The 13,345-nt window shown below is 52.0% G+C and overlaps 2 protein-coding genes across 2 annotated transcripts in view; both read right to left on the minus strand.

Annotated features, from left to right (window-relative positions):
* Positions 1–4,600: 4,600 nt before the first annotated feature.
* On the minus strand, positions 4,601–8,154 carry LOC137608737 (phytanoyl-CoA dioxygenase domain-containing protein 1-like). Its single transcript, XM_068335291.1, has 10 exons — positions 8,119–8,154; positions 7,583–7,741; positions 6,477–6,552; positions 5,569–5,616; positions 5,438–5,493; positions 5,302–5,364; positions 5,198–5,219; positions 4,992–5,120; positions 4,807–4,923; positions 4,601–4,731 (listed from the first exon to the last, which is right to left on the minus strand). The coding sequence occupies exons 1-10, from the start codon at positions 8,149–8,151 to the stop codon at positions 4,601–4,603; spliced, it is 834 nt and encodes a 277-aa protein (XP_068191392.1). The 5' UTR covers positions 8,152–8,154.
* A 2,691-nt stretch (positions 8,155–10,845) lies between these two features.
* The window catches only part of lrrc8aa (leucine rich repeat containing 8 VRAC subunit Aa), an 8,109-nt gene continuing 5,609 nt past the window's right edge, over positions 10,846–13,345 (minus strand). Inside the window, 2 exon segments of the mRNA XM_068334944.1 lie at positions 10,846–12,443; positions 13,086–13,345. The exon segment at positions 13,086–13,345 is cut by the window's right edge and continues 1,816 nt beyond it. Coding sequence (XP_068191045.1) covers positions 12,168–12,443; positions 13,086–13,345 — 536 coding nt within the window. The 3' untranslated portion in view covers positions 10,846–12,167.

Below are 13,345 nucleotides of genomic sequence, written 5' to 3' on the forward strand. Positions count from 1 at the left end.
TGCAGAGGGTAAAAACGCTAACATCTACACAGATTCTGCCTGTGCACATGGGGTGTGTCATTTGTTTGGTGCAGCGTGGAAGGGAAGAGGTTTCAGAAAAACTGACGGCTCTCCCATTCAGCACCGTAATCAGATCAGGAAATTATTAATGGCAATGATGAAACCAAGATCCTCAGCCATAATAAAGTGTGCTGCACATCAGAAAAATGATTCATGGGTTGCCAAAGGAAATGCAGCAGCAGATCTTCTTCTCCTCCTTTCGGCTTTTCCCTTCAGGGGTCGCCACAGCGAATCAATTTCCTCCATCTAGCCCTGTCCTTTGAATCCTCTTCTCTCACACCAACTACCTTCATGTCCTCTTTCACTACATCCATAAACCTCCTCTTTGGTCTTCCTCTAGGCCTCCTGCCTGGCAGTTCAGAACTCAGCATCCTTCTACCAATATATTCACTATCTCTCCTCTGGACATGTCCAAACCATCTCAGTCTGGCCTCTCTGACTTTATCTCCAGAACCTCTAACATGTGCTGTCCCTCTGATGGACTCATTCCTGATCCTATCCATCCTGGTCACTCCCAGAGAGAACCTCAGCATCTTCATCTCTGCTACCTCCAGCTCTGTCTCCTGTCTTTTCCTCAGGGACACTGTCTCTAGACCAAACAACATCGCTGGTCTCACCACAGTTTTGTACACCTTTCCTTTCATTTTAGCTGAAACTCTTCTATCACACATCACACCTGACACTTTCCTCCACCCGTTCCATCCTGCCTGGACACGCTTCTTCACCTCTTTTCCACACTCTCCATTGCTCTGGACTGTTGCCCCTAAGTACTTCAAATCCTCCACCTTCTTGATCTCTTCTCCCTGTAACCTCACTCTTCCACTTGGGTCCCTCTCATTTACACACATGTACTCTGTCTTACTGCGGCTAACCTTCATTCCTCTCCTTTCCAGGACAAACCTCCACCTCTCTAGCTTCTCCTCCACCTGTTCCCTGCTCTCACTGCAGATCACAATGTCATCTGCAAACATCATAGTCCATGGAGATTCCTGTCTAACCTGGTCTGTCAGCCTGTCCATCACCATAGCAACAAGAAGGGGCTCAGAGCTGATCCCTGATGCAGTCCCACCTCCACCTTGAACTCCTCTGTCACACCTACACACACCTCACCACTGTCTTACAGTCCTCATACATGTGCTGCACGGCTCTAACATACTTCTCTGCCACTCCAGACTTCCTCATACAATACCACAGTTCCTCTCTGGACACCCTGTCATCAGCTTTCTCCAGATCTACAAAAACACAATGCAGCTCCCTCTGGCCTTCTCTGTACTTCTCTATCAACATCCTCAAAGCAAATACTGCATCTCTAGTACTCTTTTTTGGCATGAAACCATACTGCTGCTCACAAATGTTCACTTCTGCCCTTAGTCTAGCTTCCACTACTCTCTCCCATAACTTCATTGTATGGCTCATCAGCTTTATTCCTCTGTAGTTGCCACAACTCTGCACATCTCCCTTGTTCTTAAAAATGGGCACCAGCACACTTCTCCTCCATTCCTCAGGCATCTTCTCACCATCTAAGATCCTGTTGAACAACCCAGTCAGAAACTCTACTGCCACCTCTCCTAGACCCTTCCATACCTCTACAGGTATATCATCAGGACCAACTGCCTTTCCACTCTTCATCCTCTTCAGTGCCCTCCTCACTTCATCCTGACTAATCTTTGCTACTTCCTGGTCCACAACAGTCACCTCTTCTAGTCTTTGTTCTCTCTCATTTTCCACGTTCATCAACTCTTCAAAGTACTCTTTCCATCTTCCCATCACACTACTGGCACCTGTCAATAGACTTCCATCCCTATCCTTAATCACCCTAACCTGCTGCACGTCCTTCCCATCTCTGTCTCTCTGTCTTGCCAACCTGTATAGATCAGTCTCTCCCTCCTTACTGTCCAACCTAGCATACAAGTCATCATAAGCTTCTTGTTTGGCCTTTGCTACCTCTACCTTCACCTTACGCTGCATCTCCCTGTACTCCTGTCTACTCTCCTCAGTCCTCTCAGTGTCCCACTTCCTCTTAGCTAACCTCTTTCTCTGTATACACTCCTGTACCTCCTCATTCCACCACCAAGTCTCCTTATCTACTTTCCCTCCAGATGACACACCAAGTACTCTCCTACCTGTCTCCCTGATCACATTAGCTGTAGTTCTCCAGTCATCTGGAAGCACCTCCTGACCACCCAGAGCCTGTCTTAACTCCTTCCTAAAAGTCATGCAACACTCTTCCTTTTTCAGCTTCCACCATTTCGTCTTCTGCTCTGCCTTTGCCCTCTTGATCTTCCTCACCACCAGAGTCATCCTACACACCACCATCCTATGCTGTTTGGCTACACTCTCACCTACCACTACTTTACAGTCACTGATCTCCTTCAGGTGACACCGTCTACACCAGATGTAGTCTACCTGTGTGCTCCTACCACCACTCTTATAGGTCACTCTATGTTCCTGCCTCTTCTGGAAGAAAGTATTCACTACAGCCATTTCCATCCTTTTTGCAAAGTCAACTACCATCTGTCCTTCTGCGTTCCTCTCCTGGATACCAAACCTGCCCATCACCTCCTCATCACCTCTGTTTCCTGCACCAACATGTCCATTGAAGTCTGCTCCAATGACAACTCTCTCACTTCTAGGTATGCTCTGCATCACTTCATCAAAGTCCGACCAGAATTTCTCCTTCTCCTCCAGCTCACATCCTACCTGTGGAGCATACCCACTAACAACATTGAACATCACACCTTCTATTTCTAGCTTCAGACTCATCACTCTATCCGACACTCTTTTTACCTCCAGGACATTCCTAACAAACTCCTCCTTCAAGATAACTCCTACTCCATTTCTCTTCCCATCTACACCATGATAGAACAACTTGAACCCTGCTCCTAAACTTCTAGCCTTGCTACCTTTCCACCTGGTCTCCTGGACACACAGTATGTCTACCTTCCTCCTCTGCATCATGTCAACCAACTCTCTACCTTTTCCTGTCATAGTTCCAACATTCAACGTCCCTACTCTCAGTCCTATACTCTTGGTGTTCCTCTTCTCTTTCTTCGAGCGAACGCACTTTCCTCCTCTCCTTCTTTGACCAACAGTAATCCAATTTCCACCGGCGCCCTGTAGGTCAACAGCACTGACGGTGGTCGTTGTTAACCCGGGCCTCGACCGATCCGGTATGGAAGTCATAGGTTTGATTCGCATCTTTGATTTGGCAAAAGTTTTACACTGGATGCCCTTCCTGACGCAACCCTCTGTATTTATCCGGGCTTGGGACCGGCAAAATAAGACACTGGCTTGTGTCCTCTTGAGGCTACATTGAAGCAGCTGGAAGTGCAGCTTCAGTGAACAATAAAGCTGTAATGGTAACTCATGCTGTGGACCTTGAGGAACAAATAACTTGTAAAGATTTGATATTGTTACAGGAAGAGGCTCCAGAAGCAGAATGCCATTTATGGCTTCAGAGAGGAGCTTCTAAGGATGCTGAAGGATTGTGGAGAAACCATGAGGGGCTATTTGTTGCTCCTAGTGGACTCCTACCTTTACTGATCCATGAGGCTCATGGGGTAGGCCATGAGTCTAGAGGTGAAGTGATGAGAAAAATTCAAGAATGGAATTTTTGGGCTCCTAAACTACAACAACATGTTGATGGAGTGATTGGGACCAGTGCAAGGGAAGAGGTAGATGTTGGTGGTGATAGATTCAGCAGGTGGGTTGAAGCACACGTCAGAGGTTTTTGCAGACTGAGATGGTTTGGACATGTCCAGAGGAGAGATAGTGAATATATTGGTAGAAGGATGCTGAGTTCTGAACTGCCAGGCAGGAGGCCTAGAGGAAGACCAAAGAGGAGGTTTATGGATGTAGTGAAAGAGGACATGAAGGTAGTTGGTGTGAGAGAAGAGGATGAGAAGACAGGGTTAGATGGAGGAAATTGATTCGCTGTGGCGACCCCTGAAGGGAAAAGCCCAGAGGAGAGGAGGAAGAAGAAGAAGATATATAAGGTGGTTTTTGAGAAAATTAAAGGCTTTAGGTGCGCCTTATAGTGTGAAAAATATCGTATTTAAATCTGTAGATAACTGAGACAATTTGAGCAGTTGGTAGGAGAGAGAAGCCGTTTTCCTTCAACCCTTTTCTCCTGTTTTAAGTTAGTAGGTAGGTTAGTAACTTGTGATTTATTTCCCTTTTCTTTTGTTAGGAAGGTAGGGTTGGTTTAGAATATCTTTTGTTTGTTATGTTGGCACCTGTTCTCCCCCTGAACGTGGCTTCCTGATGTGGCTGGTAAACTTGAAAAGTGCAAGTTTAGGAAGGTAGGGTTAACGTTAGCCTCAGTCACGGTTTGACTCAGTGCAGAGCTTTTGAAGCATACTTTTTAGTGTTTGGTGGAGTCTCTCCAATGCACCCTGGCTCTCTGGGTCATGTTTTACATTCAGTTCAGACATGACCTGGGCAGAGAGACGCACGCTAATGACAACACTGCAGGTTTCAGACAGGTGTCAGGTGTGAGGGGCGGGGCCACATCCGGCCATCCGACCCGCGGTGGACCGACTCACCAGTTGTCGGGGCTCCACTGGGTGTCCTTGGACTCCATCAGGTGGAAGGTGTAGACTTGGCGGGAGTCCTGCGAGGTGTTGGCGGCGCTGCGGTGCACCACCTCCCCGTGGATCAGGATGGCACCACCTGGAGGTGGTGGGGGGGTCACGACTTCATCCTTAACAGAACGGGTCGGGTTGGGTCCCATTAAACCAAACTCACCTTTCTTCACAGGTGCAGGAATGAAGCGCTCCTCCTCGTACTCGGGCTCCCGACCCACAAACGCCGTCCGGGGGAAGCTGCCCGGTGGAGAACGCACCATCCGGCGAGACACCCCACCTGGAACGGGTCGGGTGGGGTCAGAACCTCACACACAGCCCTGGGGGGCGGGTGGGGGGTGAACCTACAGGTGTGCGACCCCGGGATGAACCACAGGCAGCCGTTGTCCACGGTGGCGTCTTCCAGGGCGATCCAGACCCCCAGGACCCGTCCCAGCGGCTCGGTGTGCAGGAAGGTGGCATCCTGATGCTGCGTCACTGAGAACCAGACCAGAACCAGAACCTGAGTGTGGCTCTACACCCAAACATTCAGCCCCGTCAGGTGGGGGTCCTACCTTCACCTCCAATCCCTGGTTGCTGCAGCGGAGAGACAACATGATTGGTTACTCCTCTCAGACCATGTGACTCCCTGAGGAACGCCAGCGGGTTCATACGGTACCTTGAAGATGAACATGCTCTGCAGAACCACGGGCTGGACCAGACCCAGCTTCCTCGCTGCGCCCTAAGAGAACAGTCAGCTGAGTGTCTCCCCTGTGCCTCGACGGGCTCACCTGTGTGCTCACCTGTGTGCTCACCTGGACTCTGGGGGAATGGGTCACCTTCTTGAACAGCGGGTCGTGAGCGTGCAGCGCTGAAACAAGGAACACGGGTTAGAACCTCTAGAACCCTCAAGAACAGGGCGGGAAACTCTGACCGGAACCGTTACCGTGCGCCACTTTATTCAATGACCGCTGCTTCGGCACCACGAACTCTCCTGCAAGACGAAACACAGGTGTCACTCGCCCCACCTGAACCCGACCTGAACCCAACCTGAACCCGACCTGAACCCAAACTGAACCTGACCTGAACCCAACCTGAACCCGACCTGAACCTGACCTGAACCCGACCTTAACTCAACCTGAACCTGACCTGAACCCGACCTGAACCCGACCTGAACCTGACCTGAACCCGACCTGAACCCGACCTGAACCTGACCTGAACCCGACCTTAACTCAACCTGAACCTGACCTGAACCCGATCCCAACCCGACCTGAACCTGACCTGAACCCAACCTAAACCCGATCCCGACCTGAACCTGACCTGAACCCAACCTAAACCCGATCCCGACCTGAACCTGACCTGAACCCGACCTGAACCCAACCTTAACTCAACCTGAACCAGAACCTGATCCCAACCCGACCTGAACCCGACCTGAACCCAACCTCAACCCGATCCCAACCCTGACCTGAACGCAACCTGAACCCGACCCCGAACTGAACCCGACCTGAACCCGATCCCAAACCGACCTGAACCCGATCCCGACCCGACCTAAACCCGATCCCGACCTAAACCCAACCCGACCCGACCTGAACCCGACCCCAACCTGACCTGAACCTGGTCCCGACCCGACTTGAACCCGATCCCGACCTGACCTGATCCTGACCCCGACCTGACCTGAACCCGATCCCAACCTGATCCCAATCATAACCTAACCTGAACCCGACCTGAACCCGATCCCAACCCGAACCTGATCTCAACCTGACCTGAGCCTGATCCCAACCTGAACTTGATCCTAACCCAACCTGAACCCGACCTGACGCTCCACTGGGACCGGTCCGATGGAGAGGAGCTCACCTTCGGCGTTGAAGACGCCCTTCTCAAAGAAGAACCGGATCTTGTCCCCGCTGGTCAGGAAGTAGTCGGCATTTCCCTGAGGGTCAAAAGGTCAACATGGGTCACCTGACCCGGCAGGAACCACCTGACCCAGTGGACCCCAGTCACCGGGCCTCAGTACCGGGCTGGTTGTGTATTTTTACACCAAACAGGTTTTCAGATACAGTAATCCCTCGTGCATTTGCGCTTCGAGATACACGGCTTCACTACATCGAGGATTTTTAGTCGGTAGTCACGTGATACCGTACACGCATTCTATTGGCTGATGGCATCTGGAAGTGTGCTGCGGACTCACGGAACGCAGCAGACTGCCATGTATTAAAGAAACACTTAGAAGTATGAAGTACAATTCCTGGTTTTATTTTTATTTATTTATGAACCGGTTTGGAAGAAAATCCAACATCATCATCCATGATAAAAACCAACAGATACGTAACTCATATTACATGACTCAAGCTCATCCAGCGCTGAACTCACCCCCCCCCACAAGTGTCCCTCATTGATTAATAAACCTATACCCTGACAGGGGGTGGTGACTGACCGACAGTGTTTCTCAAATCATTTCCCCTAAACGCCCACCCCTTCATACGTTGTGCAAGACAGATCAGATTACCGTCCACGTCCACATCAGCCGATGAGTGTCAGGCCTTTGACATCACATCACCACCGCATTATTTTATCACACGATTAAAACATTATTAAGCATTTTGTTAAACATCAATTAAAGATAAACCACCACAAGTGTTTTAAAGGTAATACAGACAGAAGGTGGTTTAATATCAGGATGGGGGGGTCCAGAAACGTTAAAATTACCATAAATAGTAAGAGAGTTCGACGCTGTATCGCAGAATTTCATTTGGTAACAAGGGATCACTGTAATCCTCAGAACCAATGTTTGAGAAACAACAACCGCGGCTGAGATCTCACCAGTACCAGAACCAGACCCAATGCTCTCATCTGCTCTGGTTCTAGCAGTGGTTCTGGTTCTGCTAGTGGTTCTGGTTCTAGCAGCAGTTCTGGTTCTAGCAGTGGTTCTGGTTCTGCTAGTGGTTCTGGTTCCGACCCACCTGATGTTCCGCCTGCTCGTCCTGGATGGTGGAGAAGGTGATGCGACAGTGTTCTGGGACGTCCATCTCCTCCACTATCTCCACCATCCTCTGTCTCAACTCCTCACACTCCTGGGGGGTCAGCAGCCCGTCCAGAACCACATAGCCGTCCGCCAGGTACTGGGGGGGGGGTTAAAGATCAGACAATGAAGGAACCTGAAAGTCTCAGTGTGATACAGGTGTGTGTGTGTGTGTGTGTGTGTGTGTGTGTGTGTGTGTGTGTGTGTGTGTGTGTGTGTGTGTGTGTGTGTGTGTGTGTGTGTGGTTAGAATTAGGGCTGGGGGGCTGAGAACTGGACAGTCCTGTCAAAATGATTTCAGACCGTTTCCACACAGGTAACACACCTGGACCGCAGCTCTGAAAATCAGGTGTGTCTAACTAACTAACTGAATAAGTAACTAACGAAGTAACTAACTAGCCCACTAACTAACCCACTAACCCACTCCACGTGACCCAGCATTAACGAGCCCACAGCCACTCACATTACATCCGCTCACCTTCTGGATGTCGTGATCGGTGAGGAAGTCCATGCTGGTCCGAGGTTCTGTTGAAGTGCAGCCAGCGCAGGGTCGTCTCCAAGTGACTACAACCCGACTGGCCGGAGACCAAAAAATTTTTGGACTTTAACCCATCTGTTGCGTCAATCAGGCTGCAGGAGCCCAGGACCACCACTAGAGGCCGACCTGACTCAGATGTGGCACCACCTGGTGGTCACCGTGGAAATCCATCCATCTTCTACCACTTATACATAGTCGAGTCGCGGGGGCAGCAGCTTCAACAAGGATCCCCAAACTTCCCTTTCCCCCCACATCCACCAGCTCTGACTGGGGGGTTCCAAGACGTCCCCAGGCCAGTGTTGAGATAGTAAGTCACACAAGTCCGACTTACTGCCGAGAACCCGAACGCAGCTCTCACTTTGGGCGTACAGGGATTGGATGGCCCTGAGGAGAGGCCCCCTCACCCCATACTCCTGCAGTACTTCCCACAGTATATCCCTGGGGACACGATCATATGCCTTCTCCAAGTCTACAAAACACATGTAGACTGGATGGGCATACTCCCAAGCCCCCTCTAGGATCCCTGTGAGAGTAAAAAGCTGGTCCGTTGTTCCACGACCAGGACGGAACCCACATTGTTCCTCCTCAATCTGAGGCTCGACAATCGGCCGGACCCTCCTTTCCAGCACCTTGGAGTAAACTTTCCCAGGGAGGCTAAGGAGTGTGATGCCCCTGTAGTTGGCACACACCCTCTGGTCCCCCTTTTTAAAAAGAGGAACCACCACCCCAGTCTGCCACTCTTTCGGCACTGTCCCAGACTTCCACGCAATGTTAAAGAGGCGTGTCATCCACGACAGCCCCTCAACACCCAGAGCCTTCAGCATTTCAGGGCAAATCTCATCAACACCCGGGGCTTTGCCCCCGTGAAGTTGTTTAACTACCTCGGTGACTTCACCCTGAGAGATTGACTCTGATCCCCTATCATCCTCCAGCTCTGCCTCTGCAAACAGAGGACGGGTCAGTTGGGGTAGTTGGATTCAGGAGTTCCTCAAAGTGTTCCTTCCACCGACCGACAACCTCCTCAGTCGAGGTCAACAGTGTCCCATCTTTGCTGTATACAGCTTGGATGGTCCCCCGTTTCCCCCTCCTGAGGTGTCGGACAGTCCTCCAGAACAACTTTGATGCCGACCGATAGTCCTTCTCCATGGCCTCTCCAAACTCCTCCCACACCCTCTGTTTTGCCTCCATCACAGCCGAGGCTGCAGTCCTTTTGGCCCGTCGGTACCCTGCAACTGCTTCAGGAGTCCCCAGGGACAACATGCCCCTGAAGGCCTCCTTCTTCAGTCGGACGGCTTCCCTGACCACCGGGGTCCACCACGGTGTTCGAGGGTTACCGCCCCTTGAGGCACCCAAGACCTTGAGACCACAGCTCTCAGCTGCAGCTTCAGCAATGGAAGCTTTGAACATCGACCATTCAGGTTCAATGCCCCCAGCCTCCACACACACAGTCGAAGGTCAGATGAAGGTCAGATGACACGATCGCAAGATCAATCATTGACCTCTGACCCAGGGTGCTCTGGTACCAGGTACACTTATGAGCATCCTTGTGTTCGAACATGATGTTAGTTATGAACAATCCGTGACTAGCACAGAAGTCCAACAACATAACACCGCTCGGGTTCAGATCAGGGAGGCCATTTCCCCCAATCACACCCCTCTAAGTGTGCATTGAAGTCCCCCAGGAGGACAATGGAGTCCCCTGCACGGATCCCTTCAAGGACCCCATTTAGGGACCCCAAGAAGGCCGAATACTCTGAACTGATATTAGGTGCATATGCACAAATAGGTCAGTTCCCCCCCCCACAGCCTTAAGGCGTAGGGAGGCGACCCTCTCATCCACCGGGGTAAACTCCAACACAGCGGCGCTCAGCCGGGGGCTTGTGAGTATCCCCACACCCGCCCTGCGCCTCACGCCTGACGCAACTCCGGAGTAAAACAAGGTCCAACCCCTATCCAGGAGTTTGGATCCAGAACCGAGGCTATGCGTGGAGGTAAGCCCCCCCAGATCCAACTGGTAACGCTCCACCTCCAACACAAGCTCCGCCTCCTTCCCCACCAGTGAGGTGACATTCCACGTCCCCAAAGCCAGCTTCTGCCGCCCGGGTCTGGTCCGTCGTGACCCCCCGTCGTCACTGCCACCCATATGGCAGCGCACCCGACCCCATCGGTCTGCCCTGCGGGTGGTGGGTCCACAGGGGTGGGAAGAGTCCACGTTGTCTTTTCGGGCTGAACCCGCCGGGCCCTGTGGCTCCAGACGTGGGCCCCGGTCTTCCTCCGGGCAGGGTCACGTTTCCCTTCCCGTTCTTTCATGAGATCTTCTGAACCATTCTTTGTCTGGCCCCTCACCTGAGACCTGTCTGCCTTGGGTGACCCTACCAGGACGACAAGACTCCCGACAACAGAGCTCCCAGGATCCTTAGGGCACACTGGCAAATGATTATAGCATTATACAGTATATAGTACATACTATAGTATATATATTTCTATATATGGTACATTTTGTAGTATATTATCACAGCTGCGTTTCCTTGACGACCAACAGAACCAACACGTCATTACCGTAGGACAGATGAAGAACCAACTGGTCCTGTGGTTTGAACTGGGCTCAGGACCCCCCCACCCTGTTCCCATCCGCCCCCCCAGAAGCAGCACAAAACACGGATCGGTGTTACGAGTTTATTTCACTACTATGACTCAGAGTGGTACAAAAGTATTCAGGAGATTCATTGATTTCCTGTCAGACGCGCTGCTCTAAAGCCGCTCAGTCCATTTGGCAACGATCGATTGATTGATTGGTGAAGGCCTTCTGCCAGTCTGATGCCCTCTAATCAATACCTGTTGGTGGGGGCACCAGAGGGCCCCCGTATGGCCATAAAGTCCAGCATCCACACGGACCGACCAGCGACGGATGAAGGAGGCAGGGCTCAGACATCCGACCGCAGCAGGACATCCGACATCACACACACACACACACACACACACACACACACACACACACACACACACACACACACACACACACAGACACACACACACACCTGCGGCTGCTGCACGTCTGATTGGTCAGTTCCTTGTTTCCTGGACACAGCTGATTGGTTCAAGTTAAGGCATAAAAAAACATCTTGAACCCTTTTTGATATTTTAAAAAAGTTCAAACCAAAACGTTAAAACGACTCAGTCATACTAAAGGGGGGGGGGGGTTGCCTTGACGACCGACAGCCTGACGGGACAAAACCAAACCACTTCCTGTGTGAAGCGTCTGCAGACGAACACGAGGCGCGGCGGCGTTCTGCTGACGAACACGACCACAGGTCAGTTAACGCACCGACTGATTTCCTGTCGACGCCCAACAATTCACACGGCGAGGGTCGCCACGACAACGGAGCGCTTCAAATCAGAAAAGCTTCATTCGGGGGCTGGAGCTCATGTTCCGTCCTTCAAATAAATCATTAAACAAAACAACAACCTGCGGATCAGAGGCGTTCAGCTGGAGCTGGTTACCATGGATACCGTGTGTTACACGCGTCCAGCACGACGACAGGCCCGCTCTACGTGAGCTCAAGCTTTTAAACGGCCAATCACAACCATTCACCTCAAAACGACGGAGCAGAAATGAGTCAAGTTTTAGTCATGCAAAATAAGCTTTGACGTCCAATCAGAGCGCAGCGGTGCTTTGCCACAGCCACACCCACACAAGCCGCCCCGCTGCTGAACCTGTGTGACGCAGCAGAGCATCCCAAAGTCTGAAGGCCACAGGAAGTGGAGACGCGTCACATGATCGTCAATGTTTCATGCATGTTAGCCGTTAGCCTGTTAGCATCCGTGCAGCGTTCACACCCGCCGCTGCACCATCGTTCACGGTTATGGTGATAAAATGAGGAAAACAGTGATTCCAGACACGTCCTTGAAGAACGTCCTTTTGGCACCACGTCTGGAGGAGCCGCCCACAGGCCTGAGGCTCCGCCCATCGAGGGCACGCCCGGCGGCGCTCAGGCCTGCTCCTTGTCGGCCCTCCAGAGCTGCTCCTTGACCTCTGGGGGCAGCGTGTTGAACAGGTCCTCCTCCACCACCAGGCTGCTCCTCTTCAGCAGGCGACACTCCCCCAGCTCCACCGGGAGGCACTCCAGCCGGTTCCCCCTCAGCTCCAGCTGCGTCAGGCCCGTCAGCTCCCCGAAGCGCGACGGCAGCGTCTGCAGGCAGTTGTTCCCCAGATTCAGAGTTCGCAGCTTCTTGCACTTGAACAGCTCTGGGGGCAAAGTCTCGATCTGAAGGGGGGGGCAGAAGAATGATGAGTGTAGGTTAGAGCGATTAGAACGGCTGAGTCGTTAAACTTTAATCTGAGCTACGAGAGGCAGGAGAACGTCCCTCAGGAGGTAGTTCAGCTTCATCACTGAGTAACCCTAACCCCAACCTGAACCCCAACGCCTAACCCCTAACCTGAACCCCTAATCCTAACCCCTAACCCCAACCTGAACCCCAACGCCTAACCCCTAACCTGAACCCCTAATCCTAACCCTTAACCCCAACCTGAACCCCAACCCCTAACCCCAACCTGAACCCTAATCCTAACCCCTAACCCGAACCCCTAATCCTAACCCTTAACCCCAACCTGAGCCCCTAATCTTAACCCCTAACCCGAACCCCTAATCCTAACCCCTAACCCCAACCTGAACCCTAATCCTAAACTCAACCTAAAACCTAATCCTAACCCCTAACCTGAACCCTAACCCAAAACCTAACTTGAACACTAACCCTTATCTCAACCCTAACCTGAACCCAAACCTGGAACAGTAGCTTCAAACCACCAGCCTCGGTCACGTGACCTCTGGAGCAGAAGGCCTCAGGACTGTCACACGGTTCAGAACCAGGAAGCAGCCTGGACTGGACGGAGGGGCGTGTTCTCTCACCCGGTTGGCTGTCACGGCGAGGTACTGCAGGTTCTGGAGGAAGCCCACGTCGGCGTGGATGCTGGTCAGGTTGTTGTGACTCAGGTCCAGGAAGCGCAGCTTGCGGCAGAAGAACAGCTGGCTGGGGATCTTCTCGATCTTGTTGCGGTTCAGGTACAGCCTCTCCATGTTGTTGAGCGTCCCGATCTGGATGGGGATGTAGGCGATCTGGTTGTACCACAGCTTCAGGCACACCAGCCGGTGCAGGTGCTGGAAGCTGA

The sequence above is a fragment of the Antennarius striatus genome, chromosome 15, assembly GCF_040054535.1.
Source record: "Antennarius striatus isolate MH-2024 chromosome 15, ASM4005453v1, whole genome shotgun sequence".
Lineage (NCBI taxonomy): Eukaryota > Metazoa > Chordata > Actinopteri > Lophiiformes > Antennariidae > Antennarius > Antennarius striatus.

Excerpts from the sequence above, each read along its gene's own strand:
- LOC137608737 (XM_068335291.1), bottom strand. The coding sequence starts at position 8,151 with ATGGACTTCCTCACCGATCACGACATCCAGAAG. Across the intron at positions 6,553-7,582 it reads ACGAGCAGGCGGAACATCAG|GGAAATGCCGACTACTTCCT; the intron begins GTGGGTCGGAAC and ends TTTGACCCTCAG. Across the intron at positions 5,220-5,301 it reads AGAGCATGTTCATCTTCAAG|CAACCAGGGATTGGAGGTGA; the intron begins GTACCGTATGAA and ends TCTCCGCTGCAG.